Raw genomic sequence first — 25,329 nt, forward strand, 5'->3', positions numbered from 1 at the left:
AAAAACCTTAGTATACTTTGGGCTTTATTATTGCAGAGCAATCTTATGTAATCACAATACTACTGTATGTACTAAAAGTACATTTTACATTTATGTTAAAGTTGCTTTTAAACTGTTTTGAGAGAATCTATTGTTCCTGGTTAACTGCCTGAGCTTCTTCAAAGCTCTCGGACACTTGTTTAAAGGTCCTGGCAAAACATTGACCCCATGTATTGCTGTTTACTGGGTCAGCTTGTGAGAGTTTGCCTATGTTGACATCAGCTCAGGTTACCTTAGGATTGTTAATGTTTGATGTTTGTTTGACGGTCAGTGCAGTGGTGAACATGTTCACCTATCATGCCTCCAGTGATTTTAATAGCTCTCCCAGAGTTTGTTACAATGCATTTCAGTTGGATAGATAGGAATACTGTACATACTCACTTAGATGTCCTTCAGAAGTTCCCATCTTCTCAAATGTCGAGGGCCTTTTCTATGCAGCTTTGCAGGGGGGCCCCCAGCTGCTGGTCTCCTTAGCGACCCATGCTTGATGGTCCATCTCTGCTCAGATGAACAGAGTAAAGGCATGAAAGAGAAAAGGAAGCGAGAGGAGGAATTATCTGATGGATATACATGACCATGAAGTCAAGTGATAACACCTTTGTGCTTCTGTCTCTCAAACGCATGTGTATATTTAATGGGTCTGGCAGCCCCTAATTGAGTCAACCAGGTTGAATGAAGATTTACTCCAAAGTGTTCAGTTTTCCACTTGGGCGGCTTTAGTTCTGACATCATCAGACGGTAGAGAACTTGACTGGACATACATTTCTAGAAGGGTTAAACCTACAGTCCCAAATGCGATTTTGACTATGAGTGACACGAAGAGGAAGCGTCCGGTCATTGCTGGCAGAGAAAAAGGTGAGCAGTTTTAATGTATATTTATTTGTATATACTATGTACTAAACAACAGTCTTACCTTCAATGTCAGAAAATTGTGTTTGAAGGAAGTATCAGCATGTGCGGAATCAAATTGGTCCTCAAACATTTGTGGGCTGATGGCATGGCATTCCCCTGGTAGTATCAGAGAAGATAGCCAAAGGCATTGTCTGTCCTCCACTCCAGGAAAAACCATCACGCCACTGCGATGAGCTCACATTCCTGCTGGGCTGCATCTACAGGGTGTGGATCTCCTTAACAGATTCTGTCACAGCTGCCTGCCAAAAACTGCATCACTGCATATTTCTGATTACAAGTAGGGCTGTGCATATGTTTTGTGTGCATGACTACAGTATGACGGCTGTGTTTATTCAATCTTGTTTACAGGGCCAGGGCCTGGTCGATACATCCTTCCACCGGCTATCGGCTTTGTAGGCCATGATTTCACCAAGTCAACAAGTCCAGCCTACTCCTTCCATGGCAGGATGACTAACAACAGTGAGTTCATATTAACTTGAAGTAAAATAAATGAGCTCAGCAGGAAATAACTCCAAAATAACAGCTGGATTCTTTCTAGCTCATTTTATGCCAGGAATGTACAAATCATCAATGTTGACAAAGTTTATCATTCATAAACTTGTATTTTGCTAATGTCACCACTAGAGGGAGACAGACTTCTGGAAATGTCCATTCTTGAACATTGCTGTGTTGATAGGCTAGTAGATCAGAAGTGATATTTTTATTAATATTATTTTCATGTTACTTTACAGAAAAGGGTACACCCCCGCTTAATTTTGCCTTTAGAATTATTATTTTTATTTGTTTACTTTTTCGGCATCAAAGTGTATCTAATATTGCTTTATTTTTCCTTCCTACTGAATATTGATCAATATACATTTATATAAAAAAGGTAAAAGTTGTTTGATTTGAACTAAAACCATACAACTCTAAGCAAGATATTTAAGGTAAAAGATTTTTAAATTATATCAAATTTTAAATACATACTTCAGCAAATGGTGCACAATTTCTTTTTCTTTTTTTTTATTACATTTTTTTTTTTTTTTGCATAATAGTACAGTATAGTGTACGCCTTGGAATTATGATATTTTGTATTTTCAGGCCTTCCCATTAGCTACAAAAATCTCAAACATTTAAAAGTTTATTAAAATATTAGATCAGATTACTTGACATTTAATCATTCATTGCATATGATAAAATAAAATTAAAAGATGCTTGAAACCTACAATGTAACGTGTTTAACTCTACAAGTAAATATACATTAAATATGTGCAGTTCACGTGTGTTAAACAGTTTACTCGAATATTACTTGAACAATATTAAAAAGTATTGTGATGTGTGACAGTTTCTTTCCTGAGTGATATAATGCTTTGTTTATTCTGCTTTGATTGTACAGTGCATAGCATTGACTGTAGTCCAGGGCCTAAATATCATATTGATGACAAACTGACTCACTTTGGAAGAGACGGCACCCCTGCCTATTCCATACATGGCAGAATGGAAAGTCAAGGTAAGTCGGTTATTTCGAAGTGGCACTCTGTTGAAACAGTTCCTTATTTACTGGTCGATCAAACTACTTCATGTCGAAACCACCAGGAAACACTTTGACAGTTCCTAACCCTTGTTGTATCTGACATTTGCAGCATCAATCTTCTCCACCCCTGGACCAGGAGCATACAGTCCCGAAAAAGCCTCTCTGTGCAGCATCCATCGCAAACTGCCATCCCACACCATGGGCTATCGAACACAGTATCGCTCCGTGGACACCATACCTGCCCCTAACAAATACATCCTCCCTTCTCTCATGGGCTCCAATGTTTTGACCAAAGCATCCAGTGCCAGTTACAGCATCTCTTGGGAGATGCAAATCTGGGGGTCCTTCTGAGGACTTATCTAAAACTCCAGGTCCTGGTAGATACAACCGCACAGATCCTAGTGTCTACCTCCCGAGGCAGCCGGCGTTCTCTATGCTGGGCAGACACGCTGCTGCAAGGGAGTCCACAGTGGTACCAGGTCCTGGAAGTCATAACCCAGAGAAAGTGACAGTGCTCAAGTCCAGACCTCCTGCTTTCTCTTTAGGGATCAGGCACTCAGAGTTTGTGACCCCTTTAATAGTAGATTAGTGGTATTTTGAAGGGTATGTTTTTACATATTGGTTTTCTGTCTTTAGTTTGAAAAATTTCATTGCATGTTTAAAATGGTTTGCTATTTGTCTTATAATGAACTCTGATGTTCAGATGGAAATATTCAGCATTCTCACACCGTTCGACCACTGAATTTCTATTACTGTTTTTGGTCACTCAGAATCATTAAAAAAATTAAATTATTTTTATTGTCTAAAAATAATTTGATAGAGATCATGCTTACAAAGAACTATTTGTAGTCAATTAAATATTCTAAAAGTGAGCATAAGAGTCAACTATAACCATAATTTTAAGATTTAAAAAATTTCAGTGACTTATCGAGTGACTCAGAATTACTGGGGGAAAAATTATAAAAAATAATTTTACAGAGCTCACATTTACAAAAAAAACAATTTCTAGCCAGTGAAAAATTTTAGACCCGATTTCCATAGCCTTGTTTTTCTTATAAAGCTCTATATTATGGAATTATTGTTATTATAATTAATTATTGTATTATTATTATAAGTATTATAATTATTTAAAATTCCCCCGGTAAAAAAAAATAAATATATATATACACACACACACACACACACACACACACAGTGGTGCTTGAAAATCTGTGAACCTTTTAGAAGTTTATATTTCTGCATAAATATAACCCAAAAGAGACAAAAATGTATACGTTGTCATTTATTTATTCAGGAAAATGATCCAATATTACATATCTGTGAGTGGCAAAAGTATGTGAATCTCTAGGATTAGCAGTTAATTTGATCACGTGGACAAACCAGAGGACTATTGAAGAAATGTTTTGTGATGGATGAGACCACAATAGAACTTTTTGGTTTAAATAAGTGTTATGTTTGGAGAAAGAAAACACTGCATTCCAGTATAAGAACCTTATCTGTGAAACATGGTGGTGGTAGTATCATGGTTTGGGCATGTTTTGCTGCAGCTGGTCCAGGACAGCTAACCATTATTAATGGAACAATTAATTCTGAATTATACCAGCAAATTCTAAAGGAAAATTTCAGGACATCTGTCCGAGAACTGAATGTCAAGAGAAAATGGGTCGTGCAGCAAGACAATGACCCCAAGCACACAAGACATTCTACCAAAGAATGGTTAAAGAAGAACAAAGTTAATGTTTTGGAACGGCCGAGTCAAAAGTCCGGACTTTAATCCAATTGAAATGTTGTAGAAGGAGCTGATGCAAGCAGTTCATAGGAGGAAACCCACCAACATCACAGAGTTGAAGTGGTTCTGTACTGAGAAATGGGCTAAAATTCCTACAAGCCGCTGTGCAGGACTTGTACAAGAAACGTTTACCTGCAGTTATTGCTGCAAAAGGGGGTGACACAAGATACTGAAAGCAGAGTCACATACTTTTGCCCTGCACAGATATGTAACACTGGATCAATGTTTTGGGTAATATTTATGCAAAAATATAGAAAATTCTAAGGGGCTCATAAACTTTCAAGCACCACTGTGTGTGTGTGTGTATATCAAATCAGGGTTATTTTAGTTAACTAAAACTGAAACTAAAACCATTTAAAAAAATCTGTTGCTTTAAATAAAATTGTTAACTGAAATAAAATGTAAAAAATACATTATTTCAGCGACATTTTTGATTTAATTTTAGTTAAACTTGATGTACTAAAATAACTTAAAAATGACAAGTACTAAAACTTTCAAATTAATAAAAACTATAAAAATACAAACTGTAAAAACTATCTCAATTAAATAAAAATAACACTATATCATGTTTAGTTAGTTAAAAAAATATCAGCTAGATTTTTTTTGAGTGTGATATCAATAAAAAAAATGTAATTCCTTGTGAGAACTCTGAATATTTGCTGTTGCTTTGCATAACATGCAAATATTCATCATGTACATTATTTAGTCATATTACACTGACTACAAATTAGAACGCAAGTGAGCTAATAAAAATAATATTTATTGATTTGTAAACAACAAAAGAGGAACAAACAAACGTTGACTGCTCAACATACAAGATGGAGATGTTAACAACAGCAGTTGAGCAACAGAAATCATTGTAGTGTACAACAAAAACTATTCCTTCTATTCGGGACAGGGGCGATTATTAGACCTGAAAAACCATCCAGCTTATTTGACGTAACTTAAAGGGATAGATCACCCAAAAATGAAAATTCTGTCGTCATTTACTCACCCTCAAGTAGTTTCAAACCTGTATGAATGTCTTTGTTCTGCAGAACACAAAGGAAGATATTCTGAAGAATGTGGGAAACAGAGCAGTTCTGGGGCACCATTGACTTCTATAGTATTTTTTTCTCCTACTATGGAAGTCAATGGTGCCCCAAAACAGCCTGGTTACAAACTTTCTTCAAAATATCTCCCTTTCTGTTTGGCAGAACAAAGAAATTTATACGGGTTTGGAACTACTTCAAGGTGAGTAAATGACAGAATTTTTATTTTTGGGTGAACTATCCCTTTAAGTGCAGATCTAAAGAAAACACTTTGGAGGATGGAGCCCGTTCCCCTCTTATTTATGCTCCTGTTGCCATCAGATCTCCGAATGAAAGGGGGATGAGAAGGAGGAGTAACATTTCATTGCCATAGATCTGCAAATAATAAAACTTATGTACAAATCACAACGTATGGAAAGAAATACATGCATGGTCAGAGTCAACCAAGTAGCTTAACTTCCGATGACAATCTTGAAATGTCATTCCTTGGGAAGCGGTCTTCGGAAAAGCAGAATGTGAGGTTCTGTACGGAAAGAGTGGGATTAGGGTTTAGAAGAATAACAGGCAGCTTTTTGTAGACATGTGGATACATTTCATTCACCAGTTACAGAGCTGCTTACCTAGACAGTAACGTTAATTAAGCTGTCAAAGTAGGTTTTAAACCAGGGCTGTCCAAACTCGGTCCTGGAGGGCCGGTGCCCTGCAGAGTTTAGCTCCAACTTGCCTGAACACACCTGACTGGAAGTTTCTATGCCTAGTAAGCGCTTGATTAGCTGGTTCAGGTGTGTTTAATTAGGGTTGGAGCTAAACTCTGCAGGACACCGGCCCTCCAGGACCGAGTTTGGACAGCCCTGTTTTAAACACAGCCCTGGCCTCCAGGTATCTACTAACCTGGTTTATGGATCATGTAATGGATCCAGCCCTGACTTTGCTGGACTCCCAGTCCTCTCCATTCCTCCTCTGACATTAAATGGGAGGACGGCACCAGTTTGGAAAGCTGCTTGGGAAGCATAACATGTCTATGAGGAAGGAGAGGGACAACATGTTAGTTTGACTAACTAATATTTAATACTTAACAGCTCTTCAAACTGTCTGTCAGGCAATATGACGCTGTTCGGACGACAGAACTCGGAAAATACATTTTAAACAGACCGTCTTCAATCACTTGCGGATGTTTTAAAGATATTTTTTTTAAACTGACCCAGCCAAATGTCATTACAACGGTCATTATTAAGTGTCGCGTTAACTCGAAAGTGAAGTGAACCGTTAAACGAGTGAAATTCCTCACCTGTACTCGTATTCCTCGTCAGAATACTTGTCGGAATAGTAAATCTGCTTTTTCGATGAAGACATTGTGGTTAAATGCTAAAAACCAAAGTGAAATCTCCCGGAAAGCTCGCTCACGGTGTTTTCTTGAGGGCGCCGCTTCAGTTTTGAACTCAAACGGTCCCTCGCTCGCTTCTGATAGGCTGAGTGAGCCGCTCTTCGTTTAGGCCCCGCCCCCTCCACGCACGCCTGTTGCGTTTGACAGCGCTAGTTCGATATTTACTGGCCTTGTTTTGTTTAAGTCCTTGACAAAGAAAATGTTTTTCTTTTCAACTGTAGAGCTTTTTTCTTTGTTGGTTTTATTTTTTATGTAGGTGAGTTTAAACGTGTGAACATATAAGTGTGGGACAGAAGTGTGAAACCCAAGGGTGGTGTTTATGCTAAGAGAGTGTGTTTTATATAGGCTAGTTAGACTATGCACTAATTTTCTTTGATGACCTTCTGTGATATATGACGGTGGTAAATGTGTTAACCTTTTCTTTACTCCAAAATGTCTTTGACAGCACTATCGACATCAAATGATCAAACGGCAAATTATAGACTTCACATTATTAGTATTATCCTGGGTTTTACATAGCTATAACATTACAAATATACAGTAAACCAAAATACTTTTATTTTAAGGTCAAATACAAGTTTGCATTACAACAGAAAGTAATTTCGTCCGTCCCTCAGTTCATAAAAATCTTATTTTTCCAGTGGAAGTCTGAGGGGAATAGTATTTCACTGAAATAAACATTACAAAACACTGAAGTTTCAAGTATAGTCATGATTTAAATGTCATATCTGTCATAACTCTGACAGATATGTCATAACTCTGTCACAAGCATTTAAAGCCACCTACAACTTCACACGAAAAGTGCAAGGATAGCTACTAGAAAATGATGTGACAAGATATTCACACGATACTGTTTGCAAAGGGCAAAACGCCGACGTAACACATAACTAAAAGTTTATCAAGCTAGAAAATGAGACCATGTGTCAAAAGGATGAGTTAAGCAACTCTTGTATGAAAGAAGTGCTTTAACAAGATTTCACCAAATCATAAAGTTCCTGTTAGTATTTCAAGCTTTGTTCATGAAAAGTCGTGACAGGGTAAGTTATCTTTTTGAACGTTCGAAAATACAAAAATGACCACATTTCATATTGAGTCGTTTGAGGTGGCAGAAGTTTGCTTTTTTTTTTTTTTTTCAAATGGTATAACATTTAATGTCATGGCTGCTGATTTGACCACAGTGTTCCTGTGACCTTTTCAACAAGCACATTGTTGCAGTACAAAATCAAGCAGAGCAGCAAGGCATCAGAAAGCTTCTTTACTGTCTGTATTTTATATATGCAGTATACATAGTGGTTTTTGGTGTCATGTTGTGTTATCCAGTGATCATACTTTCTCTGAACACATTTCTTCCACTGATTTTTATTTTATTTTTTTTCAGATGTATTCCTTTTTTATGTGGTACTCTGTTGTTTAAAAAAAACAAATCAGGCTTGCTAGAACTTTAACCAAAGGTTAACTTCAGTGACTCTTTTGTTAATGAATTACACAGTTTCCGTTTCACAAGTAACACGTAATACCTTTTGTTCAAGATGTGAATTCAAATGAGGAATGTGTTTGTGCATGTTTTAATGCTACGATATATAACAGTCTGTTAGAATAAAATATACACCATTATTATCATCATTTTCATGTTTGGAAACACTTACATTTATACAGTGTTTAAGCATTTTGCAACTTCGCAAATATTGACATTTGTGTTAAGTGCATTAGACCAGAAAACCAGTAACTGATTGGGCATGTCATTGCAGGAGGTGTGTGATGGTGTGTGTTCCTGGTTTGGTTCAAGTGGTTTCTCTCACTCTGGACTCAAACTTCACACCTCTCGACTCTTATGTGCTTTTAGCTTTCCTCTACATATAAATAAATACTTTTGCATGTTTTCTTTGCTGCTTGATGTAGGGCTGGCATTGCAACCTGCAGCAGACAGCATTTGGTGAGTTATGATTGGCTTTCCTCTTTAACTATATTTTTAATCTTTAATCTCCACATGACTATATTTAGTAAAAAATCTAATAGTATTTTGTGATGCATTGCTGCAAATGCTTTATATGAGGATGTGGTATGTGTCTGACATGTGGAAGATGTATTTTAATTTGGTGGTATTTTTAAGAAAATATTAATATAGCACCTTCACCCACGCTGACCACAATTTGATGTTTAATGTCATAATATGCTACAGCAGATAATGAACTCGTAGTAAATGTCACCTGTTGGGTGCTATTGATCTATTTATGTGCGTGTGACTTTTAAACAGGCCTGTTTGAGTAGGAATATTTTTTTTTATCAGATTAAAAAATAGTACTGTATTTTCCACTTTGACACAAAATAATGTAGTAAATATGCAGATTTTATTATTATTTTTTTTTCTTTTTACAGGATATTCATTAATTAACTCAAATATTATTGAGGTCACATAACAACGATTTTTTAAAATTTATTTATTTTTTGTTAATATATGCTGTTAGCCTAATGATAATGCTGTAATCAATTAATATAGTATTAGTCTCAAAGTAAAAAAAAAAATCTGAAAATGTTTTAATTAAAAATAAAAAAAATCAATATCAAATAAAAAGAAATCAATGAAATGTGTTTAGATTCATATTAATGTACAATTGCACATGTAATTTTACAAACCCTACTTTTTAAAATAAGAGTTAAAATAAAAAAAATATAAAAATTAAATCGTAATTTTTTTTCAATGCTGTGAATGCTTGAGGCGGCAATGTACGATCCGAGGGTATGCAAACTTTTCAACAAAATAATATGTATAAATTAAGTTGATATTTTCTCTTGTGGAATATATGTAACTGTCTTATGTCAGAATGCTTCTGTGATAAAAATTATTATATAATGGTTATAAAATGGTTATAAAATTATTTTTATGCTCTTATTAAATATATAATATATATGTGTATATTTATATGTATATCTTGCAGTTTGGGATCTCACTGTACGCCTTGGTGAACCTCATGTCGAAGATCCCATCTATATAGTTGATTTTAGAGAAGTGTGACAATTCATATTTAACTCCCTAAATCTACTTAATCTAAGATCTGAGATTAGATCAGATTAGATTAGACAGGTGCATCCTATGGGAAACAGTGAAATATGAAGAAAGGGTCAGAGTGCTCCAGAACTGAGCATTTATGGCTCCCGGAGGAGAACTAGACAGTAAATGAGTGAAGTAATCTTGTTTTCTCTTTTTCTTCATTCGTCTTGCTTTTATGTTCTCCTCTGTGGTTTTGTTCATAACAAAGATATTGATCCAGACCGTGACCCTGCACGTGCACTCTCACTAATTGCTAATGGTCACGGTGACCCCATTCTTGAAGCTAAAATTACTCCAGCTACATGTGTAGTGTAACGAATGGAAAAAACAACAAAATCTCTGCACAACACCTCTGAGAGGTCACCCAAGAGATGTTGATTTAGGAAAATGTAACACTTGAAAAAAAGGCACTTGTGAGTCATAAAGCAAGCTAAAGGCTTTGTCAACACCACAAAACTGAGGTTTCCACCAAAATAGTCTGTATACATAGGCAACGGTAACGGAATATAGAGTAGTGCTTCCTGTTTATTTGGCCTTGTGGAGTCTTTGCATTTACTTTTTTGGGCAGTTGCGAAAAAAGTGACGTCAGAGTAAAAGGAAGAGATTATTTGTCAAACAGGCACAGCGCCTTGTGCAAGTCCTTTAAATGTGACAACTCAGATGGTTTCTTGACTTCAACAGCGAGAGACAGACCAGAGACAGTCTCAAAAATTGTTTTATAATCCAGCAGCAATATGAAGAACTCTGTGTGAATGGAGAAGCCAGTTATGCTGTTATGAGGTATTTAAAAAGTTCATTTATTATATAATAACTGGTGTAAATGACGCATTGACATCTTGAGCACTCATATACTGTATGTATGCTGTGTATCATGTATCATGTGTATATGTGTGTGTGTATAATATATATATATATATATATATATTTTTTTTGTGTGTGTGAACTATCCCTTTAATGACAGGAGGCAGCATATTTAGTAGCTACTGTCCCTTTAAGAGCTTCACGCGTTTCTCTCTCAACTGTTTACTTTAATTTTAGACATAACCAACTGTGTTTATATGTAAACCTTGTGTGTTTTTGACAGTATTAGACGCTAAATCAATCAGACAATCAAAAAAAGCGCATGCAGAACAGCACGTGAATTAAATGTTTAACCGGTATTGCTTTAAAGCAGATGGTTTTTTTGTAGCACGTGCGACATATATGTCGCACTGTACAGCCCTGTATATATATACATACACCTTGCTACGTGTACTAAGTTAGGCTACCTGAGACTTGTCATTTGCACTAATATATTGTTGCTCTTTTGTTAGTTTTGACTGCTTTTATTGTCCTCATTTGTAAGTCGCTTTGGATAAAAGCGTCTGCTAAATGACTAAATGTAAATGTAAATATCAAGCTACTATCTGAGATGTTGTACAGTAGGTCTTTATTTTTTGCTTTAATTAATCACTGATGTCTATATAAATCCCAAAGAAAGCATTTCAGTGTAAATCCTGATCTGTTATATGAAAGGCAACAAATAATTAAAGCTATAAGCTAATTTCATGTTTTTAAAAAGATAGTTCACCCAAAAATGTATATTCTGTCATCATTCACTCACCCTCATGCCCTTCTTTCTTCTGTGGAACACAAAAGAAGATATTTCGAAGAATGTTAGGGCCCAGACAACATTGGACCTTAATGACTTTCAATATATGAAAAAAAAAATCACACTGAGACATTTTTAATTTTGGGGTGAACTTACCCTTGAAGCTCTCTACAAAAAGAAATTGTGTACCTATAAAACATCTACTATAATGTAACAAATTATTAGTGATAGCTACGGAGAAAGAGGTTTTTGCTGCCAAACAATGTAGTTACAACATTCACCAGCAGGGAATATCAGAGCTATGCTAACAAGCTAAAACTTCATCTCATGGCATAAACAGTGAAATGTGTCATTTATGCACTACTAGCCTCAACAAACAGAACTAGTAAAATAATTGATATTTTAGACTCACACCAGTATTTTCCTGTTGAGCCAGTTGTCGGGATGCTAAAAAAAAATAGTAATGTTTTGATAGCACCACAGTGTTTACACCTTTCTGAGGAATCAGCCTAAGCTGGGAAAGGAGAAAGTATGGTAGCTAGCTGCAGGACTGAATGGCTTTGTATGTATCAGATTGTGTGTAGGTTAATAAGTGCAAGATGCTATAAGGAGGTGCTCGGGCAGATGTGCATTAGCCTGAACGCAGCTGGGTTTGGGCAGAGCTAATAGACAGACCATAACACTGACATCATCAAGAGAGTGGGGGAAGCTGGGCTGAGAGAGAAAGAGAGCGAGGGAATGAAGAAGAGAGGGAGGGATTAAGCAAGCCACAGTAAGGGACAGAGCAACTGTCAGAATGCATAGAGAGACAGAGAGGACGCAGGGCTAGACTCAGTCCGCACAGAACCTTGTGGATTTCTCCTTTGCTTCCTCTGCATTTTTCCTTTTCCTTTTCCCTTTCCCTAGCCATCCCCCCTTCCCCTCCCTCTTCCCCCCACTGTCCTCTCCGCTCTGGACCGCTCCTCCGGGCATGCTACTTAAGCCAAAGTATGGCCGCTTCCGGAACGACTCTGTGACCACCTCCGACGACCTGATGCAGAGCCTAGCCATGAGCGGGAAGATGGTGGCCACGCCGGTGGCCTCCTCATCCACACCTGGCTTGGAGCTGCCACCCCTGGAGACTGCTGCCCTTCCTCCGCCTTCGGCCCAGGTGCTGGCTGACTCACCCGGGCTGGACGGCGAGCAGGACAGCACCACCACTTTCTGCACGCTCATTCCTAAGATGCCCCATTGGAAGTTCTCTAATTCATTGCTCAGTCGTAGCCCGTCCAATAGCAGCTCCAGCTCCAATTCCAGCAAGGATTCCAGCAGAGTGCCTCCGACCAATAGTTCCCCTGCTGCAGCTTCAGGGGGGGCGGTTGCCGCCAGTGGTCCCGTGGCTAGTCTTGCAGCTGTGTTCAACTCCTGTGACCCTGTTTGTGTGGGCCCATGTTCCCTACAGGCCGCCAGGAGGCAGAGGGCCAGTCCAAGAGAGTCCAGCACAGGGGCCACTGAGGGGAGTCCAGGGAGCTCTGGGAGCTTCAGGACCGGGATGAACCGGAGGACCAGGGTGGAGGGAATGTGGCTGGGAGATAACTTCACCCAGAAGGGCAGCTTCATCAACAAGCCCTCGCAGGGGTGGTTGCACCCAGACAAAAAGATCAGCAGCACGGGGGCTTCGTACATCGTCAGGGTGAGTCACCTACTTATCATCTCGAAATCTCACGTGCTTTCCGCCTAATGTTGTTTTGCAGCTCTGCAGCGGTGTCAACTCTGTAGCATTATCAATAGTCATTCATTTACATTCACTGCACCATCTTATGCAGCTCTGAAGAAGCTGAGAGCTATATGACTTGAAATCCCCTTGCAGCTTACTGTATAAACAACTGCAACATCTTGTCCTTTCAGAAGCTGAGTTCAGGCAAAACTGCTTATGATATGAGAACAATGGGGCTCTATTCTCTGCAGTGTATTGGTTATGTCAGGGTGCAATTGCTTGAGGAGAAAGGAGGAATATATAATTTCATCCAGATATATTGCTTTGTGTGGTACAGCGACTGCATCAGAGCAGGGGGCAGGCGTGGGTATACAAACTGCAGATGTAAACAACTAAACTAGAATTGAAGGGAGGCGGAGGGGTGTCTTATTGTTTATGACTGAAGATGAGTGATGGCTGTTCATAAAATTTATATTTGATCCCAAGATGGACTTTTGTGCAATTCCTGAATTTTCCCTTCAATACAGATCCTTATTTGCATGTGTTTTCGCTTAGGAATAATAATGAAATTGCAATTAAAGTTAAGGTAGAATGTTCAATATGACCTTTTTTTTTAGCTCATGTTGAATATAAAAACATTCAAAACTTATTCACAATATGCTTGATTCTTTGTTTACTTTTGCTAGAAATGTCTGTAATAACATTTTGACAATAGGCTAACCAACTACTAAAGGCTAACTACTCTTGCAGTTTGGTAGATGTTGTGGTTATAAGCCAGTATCTTCTGCTCTGGGCTGCATCTTGGTGAATCAAGGGTTACAAATGTTGGCAGACTATTTGACGTCAATAACAGCGATCCTCCCTCAACCCAGTTTCTCACCCCTCCACCCTGCACTCTCTTCCACCCCGCCGTGTGTTGTAACCACACGACCCTCTCTCCAACAGCCCAGACTAGGCCTGCGCACACTCCTTAATTGCATTACACTGGCACCATTCATTCGTTTATTCAATTACATTTAATCACAGTCATTTGTATCACATGTGTTGCAGAGGAAACAGGCATGGAGGGGGGGCTGTTTGGCAAATAACGCTGTGGCACGTTGGTACGCCACAAACAAAGATATTTTAGATTAGGCCTGCATTTTCTTCTATTGTTCATCTTACTGTGGCGATGAAATGCTAGCGGCTAGATACGTAAAAGCATTCAAAGTCTTTTAAAAAAAAGACCAATCTGTATTTACATTGGTGAATAAGTTGTTTCTTCAAGATTAGACTAAATCGAGTCATTCCTAGATGAGAACAAAATAACTTTCTAAGAACAGAAGACTACAAGAAACAGAAATTTAAAGGCAGCCCCCACAGATTTTGTAAGTTTCTCCTTATATATAACCTCACTGGTCATTTCCTCCAGTGCAAACATTTCATGTGCCTTCCCTGTCTTAGGTGTGAACTAGGTGAAATAGGTGTGATCAAGTGATAAACATCATTCAGTGATGTCACATGTTGTAGTGGTGGATGGTGTATTATTGTGATATTTATTTATTTTTTGCTATGAGGAGAGTCAGTGAGGTCTTTGAGAAGAAGAGGAAGCAGGAGAGTTTCAGTAAAATATAAAAGAAAGAAGTCTAATCACACTTGATTGAAGACTTCCCGCTGCCGGCTAATCTAGTTAAGATTTCTGCAATGGCTCGCTTGGAAAGAAATGGGCTGGTGTTAAGACAAAAATGTTATGTTATTTATTTTGGACCCCATTGACTTTTATTGTATAAACAAGCAGTTCTTTTGTTGTTTAAACAAATATCTTGTGTGTGTGTTCGAGAGAAGTAAGAAGAAAGGTTTAGAACAACATAAGAGTCAGTAAATTAGGACATTTTCATTTTTGGGTGTACTGTCCCTTTAAGACAAAAGGAGTGAGTGCAGAAAGCGTGAATGTAGTGTTCCAGCGACTGATCTATATTCATACAGAACAGTTTCAAATTCATAACCAGTTCTTGGGACTTCCCCAAAGCTCTCTTATATTTGCTGAAGAAGAAAACACAGAGGATGTTGATTTCAGGAACAAAAACAGCAAGAACTAGTGTCTTAAAGTTTTAGTTCACTCAGTAGTTCAAAATTAGTTCATTTACTCACCTTCATGTCGTTTCAAAACTGTATGACTTTATTCTGTGGAACATACTCTGGAAGTCAATGGGCTCCAGTGCTGTTACCTATCTCTTTAAGTTAGTGCTTTACTCCAACTTATGTTTCTAACTGTAATGACTAGGGTAACCACTTTGACTCAACTGTAGGCCACATGATCTGTGCTTTGGGTCGAGGTGGGTGTAAGCCTCCGAAATCCTTTACCAAGCCTAAGACAACAAAAATGATCTGGGATTATCCTCTCTAAGCATCCGTAACCACAAACACTGTTATTCAGACATGTGTCGCACTGTCAGTGTGGGGGTGGGCATCTTGCGCAATGTTCCTGCGACCCTTTTGAACGCATTAGTGAGTGACTAACTGCTAAATGGATATTCCCCTACACCTTCGTCAGAGCACTTTCCACATCCCAGAAGGGCCAGAATGCAGTAATACCTCTTACCCAGTCCACCCCCACCAGCCATGATGCGGTTATTGCCGTCAATCTCCTCACACTTTGCAGTAATTACCTTCCCCAGCACAGCTATTATGCCGTCTTTTTCAGAACTGCTGAGAACAAGCTGTCTTGCTGAAATTATACACTTAGTATTTATCTGTAATTATGCGCCATTACGCTAAAGGTGCGTATGCAACACTGGATGCACCCTGCTGCCATGAATGTGCTTAAACTATCCTTGTGTGTGTGTGAGAGAGACAATTGTTGCTTTTGTTTTCAGCAACTAAATCATTGACTCTGGCTCTAGCCAACAGGAATTAGATTCATATTTCCATGAATCAATGATGACCTCTGGGAAATTAAAACAAATGATTCTTTTCTTTTTTTTTTTTTTTTTTTTTTTTGATAGATGTCAGCGGCCTAGTTTTCTTTTTATTTTCTAATGGGCTGCATTGAGGTTCTGAAATCAATGAGATCTTTGGACTTCAGCACTAGGACGCATGTCACAAGGTAAAAGTGTTTTTGTTTGGATTGCGCTAAACCTAGATAAGTTGTATGAACAATATTTTTAGTAGTTTCTTAGTTGTACACAAATACCCCTCCACACCCCCCAAAATGATGTTATTATTTTGGTTCACTCTGCTTATTGTTTTTTTTATTTTTTTTATTATTATTTAGATTTGTGTTTTATTACGCTCCTCACCTCTTTTTGTTTTGTTTTGATTTGATTTGATTTGATTTGCTTTTTGTTTTTGATTTTTGATTTTTGCTTTGCTGATCTGAATCAATTTCCTTGATTTTTATTTAATTTAATTGTATTATTCTTTTATTTATTTCTTTTTTTTGTATTTTCTTTTAGTTTAGTTTACAATTTTCAGACTTTTTATTTTAGAATTTTCTAACTATTATAACTCGCAATTGTATTTTATTTTATTATTTTATTTGATGTTGCTCTGTTTATTTCATATGTATTTGTTTTATTATTTTCTTTGCTTAGTTTATTTTAGCGTTTTCTATTTTTTTTAAATCACAAATATCTCAGCTTCCATGTTTGTAACTTTTTGTTTAGTTTAGTTTTGTTTTTGAGAATGATTTTGAATGTTTTCTGTTTATAAATTGACGAATGAACATTATGCTGTTTTTGAGTGATATACTTTCCACAGAAGCAATAGATTATCATTTTGCAGCTAATTTTTGGTGTGCCAAATCATGTTTGCATGTATGTAAGTGTGCATTCATATGTCAGCAAGCTTGCATTAGTTCTTATGTATATATTTATTTATGTGTGTAGAAGCATGTGCATTCTTGTAGGGGACAGTGGGGCGGAGCTCCAGATTCCCAAGGGCAACAGCGGAGTCCGTCTCCCTGCCCTTGCTCATCGATCAGTAGTAACCCGAACCCCATGGCCCACGATGGGCTTAAAGTGGAGATAGCACAGGCGAGATGGAGACGGAGTGATACAGCCATGTATTATTAACCGCTCCCACTGACTGAGGAGGCCTACTGGGGCCCAAGATGATGCAGACTGCATGGGGTGGAGTTAGTTGATAAACACGGAGGACTGGAGAAGAGTGATTGTTTTGAGTAGAGAGCGGCAGTCTGTTATGACATTATAATGGTTATAATGGGAATGCTTGGAACAGGCTGCATATTTAGCCAGAATCTATTTTGCAGCAGAAACGGATGGCTTGTAAATCAGCTGATTTGCGGCGCTCCGGGGAAAGAGGGAGTGTGGGTGGGCTCTCTCATTTGTCATTGTCATGTAGTGTGGCCAGTGAGCTATTTTTTATAAGATCCAAGAAGCAAAACACACGCAGGCGCATAATCTTGCAACAAAAACACCCAAATGAAAATTATTAAAATAACACTTTGAACTGCAAATCTTTCCCTGAAAAGTCCTTGGCACTTTTAAAATATTAATGGGTTATTTGATAGTACGCTGGTGTTTCGAAGTCACTCAGTTTGCTGTTGACCTCACAACCCATGTGCCCCTGTGCCCCTGTGCCCCTGTGCCCCTGTGCCAAACGCTCCACGGCCATTGATATGGTTTCACAAATGACACAGTTTTGATTAGACGTGTTTAGGTGTCCATCACTATTGCCCAGGTTTAGGGGTTTTCAAAAGTGTTTTCAACAATTTTAGAATTAGTTTTTTGTTTTGCTTTGTTTATTTATTGTTTTGCCTTTTGGTTTGTTTCTTTGTGTTTTGTTTTGTTTTTATTTTGTTTTGTTTTGTTTGGTGTGCTTTATTGCAGTTTTTGCTCTGTTTAATTTACATACATGTATGTATTTGTTTGTTTGTTTAATTATTTATTGCATTTTGGTTGGTTTTGCCTTTTTTTCTTTGCTTTGTTTCTTTGTTTTTTATTATTATTATCTGTTTATTATTTTATGCACTTAAAATACACTGAGTCCCTCTTTATTGACCTGGTTTGAAAAAGCATTATTCTTAGACTCACACTCATTCCTCATTCATTTTCAAACTGTGGTCACACTGATACACATGGGAAATTGTTTATTATGGGTTTTCCAGATATGTGAGATTGCGATATCTGGTAATACCACTCTAATAGTTCTCTTTATCTTTGTAAATGTGTGTGTGAACACAGGGAGTCCATCAACAGGTTGTGTGAAGTTGTACCCGGAGGAAAAGCTGCCTGGAAGAAGAAAGTAAGAGAGAAAATGATCATTGTCTTGTCATTTTTTTTATTATTAAGCCTAAATAATGAAAATGTAGTGACATTCAAATGTTTGTTTTGCTGCCCATTTTAGGCCACCAATAAAAACCTCCAGTCTATCATGGGGAAGAGTAACCTGCGTTTTGCTGGAATGAGCATCGGTGTCAACATCTCCATTGACGGCTTGAGTCTACTCGTCCCCACCACACGACAGGTTGGCCTCCAAATCATATCAGAACAAACAACTTTTCTCACTTGTGTAGCTTTGGAAAGTTTGATTCATTTTAATGATTTAGTTGGTTTGGATGAATAGATTCAGATTTGTTCATAAATTTGTTCCTCAGCAGCACAGTAGTAAAGAGTTCTCTGTTTTGACTAAGCTGCTTAAAGGGGTCATATGATGTTGCTAAAAAGAACATTATTTTGTGTATTTAGTGTAATAAAATGTTTATGCGGTTTAAGGTTCAAAAAACACATTATTTTCCACATACTCGTGACGTAAATGTTACGCCCCTTACCATATTGTGATACCGTGTCCCGGAGCGACAAGACAAAACCAATAAAACCCATTATAATGAGGCATTTGTTGCATCCAGTGGGGACATAATTATGGATTATAATGAATTATACTGTCTTTTCACGCGTTGCGTTGCATCACGCCGCGTAAACATAAACCATGTCTGCATTTGTGATCGGAGAAACGATTTAAATCACACCATATGACCCCTTTAAATTTAGTTATACATTTGTCGGTTAAGTCTGACTAATTGAGTTAATTCATCAAAACCCTTACTGCTTTTGTGCCAGAAAATTAGGGCTAGGATTAAATTATGAAATATATTATTAGATAGTTATTTATTTAAAAAGATATTGCCCCTTTATGTAGCTTCAGAACTCTTGTAGTTCCTTGACAGATAATTATTTTTTATAAGTGCTGAATATTGATTTGAATTGAAACACCACATCTTCTCACTCTCATCTCTTTACGTAGGTGATTGCCCATCACCCCATGCAGTCCATATCTTTCGCTTCTGGTGGAGACTCGGTGAGGCCTCTTCTGCATGTTTAATGCCTCTTCTTTCTGCTCTTACCATTTTCCTCTCAATTAACAAATGCCACCGGATTCTCACTCTGATTTCATCTTGTGTTGCAGGATACACCAGATTACGTCGCTTATGTAGCCAAAGACCCTGTCAATCAAAGAGGTATTTTTATCTTAATTATTAGATTAATTTTTAAATACATTTTATTTGTATGCGTATTTATTTTTAGATTTATATATACATTTTAAAAATATTTTATTCATTTTATATTTGATTGTTCATGCATATTATGCAAAGAATCCTATTTCAATTTGATTTTCTGTCTTGTTTGTGTTACATATTATTTTGGCTAGATTTCTCACATGTGAACAATGTTACCTTTTTCTCGTCCCTCTAGCATGTCACATCCTGGAGTGCTGCGACGGTCTCGCCCAGAATGTGATCAGTACCATCGGCCAGGCCTTTGAACTGCAGTTCAAACAGTACCTACACAGCCCGCCCAAAGCCATTCCCACCATGGATAGGTGAGATTTTACATATTTTCGCATAAACCATATTGTCTGTTTGGGCTTCTGAATGCATCACAACATGAAAATGGTGGTAGTTCCTAGTTTCACCTGCAGTTAATGTTGAGCTTCAGATCTGAGCAGCTTTCGCAAGGTTGAAACAGGATACACATGGCTTGTGTTTCATATAGCCATTCTGTTTTGATTCCAGGCCGTTATTTAAAGCTAAATTAATTTAAGGGGCTCTCAGAAACCACACGACTGCTCAGTGTCACATCAGTAATGGATAATTTCTTTCATTTTGGTCTGTTTCAAATCATAGTTGTTGCATGTGCTTTCTTGTCTTTACTATAAACTGTGTTCCAAAACACAGTGGGCTGCCTTGTAGTCTACTTCCCTATATAGGCAGCATCCTAACCAAAATAGAAGTAATGTGACTCATGTGAACCGCTCTACTAAGGCAACAGTTCTGTGTGCTGTTAGCATGTTGCTAAGCTAACAATATCAAAATCTAAAGGTGCGGTCACATTAGTGAAATTTCACAGACAAAAAAATGTCTATTGTCAACAGTGTAGCAATGTATAAAGCACATCTCACACAAAAGTCACTTTCAAACTAAGCAGCTTTCTGTTGGTTAATTTGGTTAATTTGGTGAATTTGCGTGACCAACTTGAACCCGTGGGGAAATCATTCCCAATTCCCAATTGCTATTAAAATGACTGGATTTTGCTCACTCAGAACAACGGCAGATGTCACCTCAGCTTTATAATCATTAAACCTATTGTCAATCTTTAAGTAGCTACTACTAGATAAACTGTTTTCTGTTACCGAATTAAAATATATTTATGATTTATATATTCATATTAAATATACATTTATTTTTTCACTGATCACTAAGATGCTAAATAGCTTTATTTAATGGTTAGGACCATACGAACAGAGGAGTCGGCATGGGGTGATGACGAGGAATCATCTGAGCACGATTACTACAACAGCATACCAGGAAAGGAGCCTCCTGTGGGGGGAGTGGTGGACTCTAGGCTCAGGCCTCCTGCGGGCCTACTGGGTCACGTCCATACGCAACCACAGAGCAAAACCGCTCGGGTAAACTTTATTATGTAGACTTTATTATAGATGTCTGTGGATTTTTATTGCTGCCTTTATGTGTGTCATGAACAGCATGAAGTGGTTTGTGGAGAGAATTCACTAAGGCTGGTCTTAATAAACTTCTTTAGTTTTTAATAAACTAAGAGTGGTGTTAGCATTATTGCTTCAGGCAAATAGCAAATATCTATCTATCTATCTATCTATCTATCATCATCTTTATATATTTATATATACAAGTGTGCTGTACTCATGCCTGGAACAAAGCCTGATCTCAGACCTGTGCTTATTTTTTTCAGATGGGGTCACCGGCCAAAAGAGATGCAGGCAGCCTCCCTGCCACCCACTTGTGTTATGAAGTGCACTGGGACAGCTCAAGTGAGACGCCTGGTGGTTAATCATCAGTATTATGTTACTCGTCTGATGTTTTGGTGCTTTGAAGTGATTTCTGAGCCTTTGACTAGGTCTGATATTCCAGATGTTCCCTACTAATTGCTTAGTTAATTACACTCTTAAAAATAAAGGTTCCAAAAGAGGATTTTTGCAGCAATGCCATAGAAAAGGGGTGTCCAAACCTGTTCCTGAAGGGCCATAGAAAAACCATTTTGGTTCCCCAAAGAATCTTTCAGTGAACAGTCCTTAAAAGAACCATTTTTTTTTCTTTGTGTGAGGATCATTTTAATAATCTGAAGAACCTTTATCCACTTAAAGAAACGTTTTTTTTGCATCAGAAAGGTTCTATAGATGTTAAAGGTTCTCCATGGATACATTAATGCTAATAAAGAACCTTTATTTTGAAGTTTAGTTATCTGTTTATTTTTCTTTGGCCACTTTTGTAGGTTTGACTTCCGATGGTTACCTGCGAGCAGACGATCATCCTCCAGGTAGCCACGATTACGAGGAACACCTGTACGTAAACACCCAGAATCTGGACAACATGGAGGCCTCAGCGGATGCCCGAGGAGGACGTAGACCCGAGAGTCCAAAGAAAGACATTTTTGATATGAGTGAGTCCACAACAAATGACTGTTTTATCAGAATATATATGTTTGATTAATGTGTTCAAGTCATTTCATCCTACAAATCCAACTGTTTTTAACCTCACAGGACCGTTTGAGGACGCCCTGCGTCTACACGAGGCCAGTGGAGTTTGTGTATTGGAGGACAAGTGGCCGAGTCCCCCATGGCGCCGGGCCCCCGTGGCCCCCACAGAGGACCAGCTGCGGCGGGAGATGTGGTATCACGGCCGCATGAGCCGCAGGGACGCAGAGAATCTGCTGGGCCGAGATGGAGATTTTCTGGTGCGGGACAGCGCCACTAACCCGGGCCAGTATGTGCTGACTGGGATGCAGTGCGGGCTTCCCAAACATCTGCTGTTGGTGGATCCTGAAGGAGTGGTGAGTGGTGCTTCAAGCTCAGTTTTCATACTGTAGATTTTGATGAGGAGCTAGTTTGATGTCAGAGTTGGGTTTCCAGGGCTGTTTCCCAACTCACAATATAATCAATGAAACCCCCAAGTTCTCTTCAAAAGGAGGATCAGGGGTATGGTGTAAAGGTGTGGAATCAAAGTATATTTTGCAACTGGTATGAAAGCAATCCAGCCTGATTCGCAAGTTAATGACTATTAATGAGTGCTTGACTGTCATAATTCTGCTGGTGATGATAATAATAATATGAATAAATGTTAATATTTATATAGCAATTATATTATTTTAGAAAAAATAACAAAATAAAAAATAACAAAAATATGACAGATGAAAATGCTGAAGATAAGAGTGAAAAATAAAAAAAGGAATTTTTATTATTATTGCTAAAAATATTTTTATTTGAATAGCACATACATAATACAGCGATAAGGTCAGTGAAAATAAAGTTGAAATAATATAATATTTTTAAAAAATGATCAAAATAAAAACTTGATGAACAGATACATGTGCTAAAAATGAAAGTGAAAAATTTAAAAATAGTTACAAATAATTTAAAACGAAAGAAAATAAGAGAACATTCTAAAAATTATTTTTATTATTATTATGAAAAAGTTGAGTTCGCAAAGCCAAATAATCAAACTTTGAACCATCAAACCAATTATGAAAACACCCTTAAACCACAAGAATTCACATTTTACTTATATGATCTTTGTTTTTAATTTTAATTTAATTTTTCATTAGGTTCGGACTAAAGACATGCTTTTCGAGAGCATCAGCCACCTGATCAACTACCACCTGACAAACAAGCTGCCGATTGTTGCAGCAGAGAGCGAGTTACACCTCCAGCAGGTGGTCTGCAGAAAGAACTGACCTCCATTTGAAGCCCATTTAGAGTACATGATAAGAGGTTTGCAGCATGTTTCTACAGATTATCAAAGCTCTTTGGTTGGGTGATTTATAGTATTGTGTTTGTTTTTTTTAGGGTGCATAGCCGTCACCTGTGCCGCCAATCTAGAGGCCCCACACTATTGCCTTAAACAGACTCTGAGCTTCCACTGGGACTTGTGGGATATCGCTGTTCCTTCGGCACTGACCACAAACAGCTTTCAGCATGTCTTGCTCAACCAACTCCTTCTTCAACTGAGAAGACCCCAACTGAGAGTTTGGCATTGGGAAATAAAGTGCTTGTGATCACTGAGTTTCCCAGCTGATTGTTCTTGGCATAGCCTGAAATGTGAACTTAGGAGAAACACATGAGACAAACCATCTTATCCTTTACATCCATACGAGCGCTCGTCGTCAGTGAGCTGTTGTTTCTAAATGTGATGTATTGAGTAACCGTGGCTCTGATCTTCTCTGATGGTCACCTCTGAGACTTTGGACATCATTGTGTTGTGCATACCAACGGTTTGCTCTCAGGATGCAGTATTTGTTAAGGACGTTATATAAAGCTCATAAGCTCAGTCGCACTAATGCAGTCGTGTCAAATGCACATGTTTAATTTATGAACTCGGGACCAAACGTTTGGGTCGTTCTCATGTGATATTGCCCTTTTTTTAAACTTAGTGATTCAGACACGCATTATACTTCAAAATATTCAATTTCTCTTCTGTGTTTAGTCACAAACAAATGCCCACAATGTGCACAGTTTCGTTTAAAGGTGCATTCAGTAATTTGGTGCCAATAAAAAAAAAAATAAATAAATAAAAGCGGTCACATTAGCAAAACGTAAGATTCAAAAACAAAGAAGGTCTGCTGTCCGTTATCAATAGTGTAGTGATGGATGAATCACCGCTTATTCAGAGGTCACTGCCAAACTAAGCAGCTTTTTTTGTTAAATGTGGCGAATTTGCAACAGTACAAACTTGAATCCGATGCTAAATCTGCGCTGGGAAATATTTAGCCTCAGCCATGTGGTCACGTTTGCCAAGGTTCAGCGAATTTTCATAGGTGAAGTACAGTCATTTCTATAGGAATCCATTCACCTGATCAACTACCACCTGACAAACAAGCTGCCAATTTACGTAACAATCTTGAATACGATGCAAAATTTCCATGGGGAAATGTTTCACCTCAAGGTGCGAGACATTTACCAAAGTTCAGCAAAATTAGCGGGCGAAATCTAGTCATTTCAATAGGAATCTGTACGATAAGGAATTTCATGTGAGAGTGTAATGGTGTGTGCACACCAAAAGCGAAGTGAATTTTCGCATCACGTTACTCACTCTAGATTACACATGGGGTGTTTTTTTTATTACTTGCGCGAATAAAAACATAATAATGCTCTCCTCCATTTTCTGATACAACCAGTCGTATCAAACCAGACATGTGAATAAACTCTTCGCTGATTGGCTTGCGCGACAACGCATAATGCTAATTTCCCGCTCGAGTTGAAATTTTTTTGAGCAGCAATTTGCGAATTGAACATCAAATTGCGAATTCGCATCTATTTGCGTCTTTTCATTGATTTTCTATTTAATCTACTCGCCCAAATAATTAAATTTGTTTAAATTTGTGCACACATTTCCCCAAATGGGTTTCTGGTCATGCAGATTTGCCACATTGACCAACAAAAAACTGCTTGGTTTAAAAATGACTTATGTGCTTCATACATCTCTATGCTATTGACAATCGTACATTTTTCCCACAAAATTTTGACACTAATTCGTTAATGCGTCCCTCATGCAAAATTCCATACTGCACTGATTCTTATGCAGATGACTGCAATTTTGGTGTACAATGTGAACACACCCTAAAATGTCTGAGAGAATCCTCACAATCCTATAGATATGCTAGTAGCTAAGTGTAGTCTGGTGACGCTAAGAGTGAAAACTAGACAGTGAAACTTATTATTGTGTTCTGCCAGTGAAGACAACAGAAGAATTCCTACCTGTACGACCAAAGAAAAAAAAAACAAGTGCAAACCATGCTGACATACACAAAGTGGAAAGATTTGATGACAAGAAAAAGCGCTTAACACCCATTGTGGCTAA

At 37.9% G+C, this 25,329-nt stretch overlaps 3 protein-coding genes across 5 annotated transcripts; 2 read left to right on the top strand and 1 right to left on the bottom strand.

The window, feature by feature from the left end:
- The first annotated feature begins 845 nt into the window (after positions 1–845).
- Positions 846–3,053, top strand: LOC107699397 (outer dense fiber protein 3-like protein 2). Its single transcript, XM_016500635.1, is given in 5 exon segments — positions 846–894; positions 1,300–1,410; positions 2,327–2,440; positions 2,574–2,785; positions 2,787–3,053. Coding segments are annotated over 5 exon segments (753 nt in total).
- Positions 3,054–5,476: 2,423 nt separating this feature from the next.
- Positions 5,477–6,788, bottom strand: LOC107699408 (cyclin-dependent kinases regulatory subunit 1-like). Of its 3 annotated transcripts, none has more exons than XM_016500648.1 (4): positions 6,573–6,788; positions 6,176–6,303; positions 5,742–5,807; positions 5,477–5,659 (listed from the first exon to the last, which is right to left on the bottom strand). In XM_016500648.1, the coding sequence occupies exons 1-3, from the start codon at positions 6,635–6,637 to the stop codon at positions 5,764–5,766; spliced, it is 237 nt and encodes a 78-aa protein (XP_016356134.1). In that variant the 5' UTR covers positions 6,638–6,788; the 3' UTR covers positions 5,477–5,659; positions 5,742–5,763. The 3 variants fall into 3 exon arrangements, with proteins under 3 accessions (XP_016356134.1, XP_016356133.1, XP_016356132.1); XM_016500647.1 differs by having other exon boundaries at positions 5,729–5,807; XM_016500646.1 differs by having other exon boundaries at positions 5,477–5,807.
- LOC107699410 (SHC-transforming protein 2-like) lies at positions 6,252–24,723 on the top strand. Its single transcript, XM_016500649.1, has 16 exons — positions 6,252–6,328; positions 8,568–8,601; positions 10,445–10,497; positions 12,215–12,980; positions 16,004–16,089; positions 18,188–18,248; positions 18,351–18,470; positions 19,248–19,301; positions 19,410–19,461; positions 19,697–19,823; positions 20,732–20,909; positions 21,209–21,287; positions 21,749–21,916; positions 22,017–22,306; positions 23,078–23,243; positions 23,319–24,723. Exons 1-15 carry the CDS (start codon positions 6,255–6,257, stop codon positions 23,204–23,206), a joined length of 2,271 nt encoding a protein of 756 aa, XP_016356135.1. The 5' UTR covers positions 6,252–6,254; the 3' UTR covers positions 23,207–23,243; positions 23,319–24,723.
- Positions 24,724–25,329: the final 606 nt, after the last annotated feature.

The sequence above is a fragment of the Sinocyclocheilus anshuiensis genome, unplaced genomic scaffold (genome assembly GCF_001515605.1).
Source record: "Sinocyclocheilus anshuiensis isolate Anshui unplaced genomic scaffold, SAMN03320099.WGS_v1.1 scaffold766, whole genome shotgun sequence".
In the NCBI taxonomy this organism is placed as follows: Eukaryota; Metazoa; Chordata; class Actinopteri; order Cypriniformes; family Cyprinidae; genus Sinocyclocheilus; species Sinocyclocheilus anshuiensis.

Coding starts and splice junctions, on each gene's coding strand:
- LOC107699408 (XM_016500648.1), bottom strand. CDS start 6,637: ATGTCTTCATCGAAAAAGCAGATTTACTATTCCGACAAGTATTCTGAC. Junction 6,304..6,572: donor GACGAGGAATACGAGTACAG/GTGAGGAATTTC, acceptor CCTTCCTCATAG/ACATGTTATGCTTCCCAAGC. Junction 5,808..6,175: donor TTACATGATCCATAAACCAG/GTTAGTAGATAC, acceptor CTTTCCGTACAG/AACCTCACATTCTGCTTTTC.
- LOC107699410 (XM_016500649.1), top strand. CDS start 6,255: ATGGGAGGACGGCACCAGTTTGGAAAGCTGCTTGGGAAGCATAACATG. Junction 6,329..8,567: donor AGGAAGGAGAGGGACAACAT/GTTAGTTTGACT, acceptor TGCTTGATGTAG/GGCTGGCATTGCAACCTGCA. Junction 21,917..22,016: donor GAAAGACATTTTTGATATGA/GTGAGTCCACAA, acceptor TTAACCTCACAG/GACCGTTTGAGGACGCCCTG.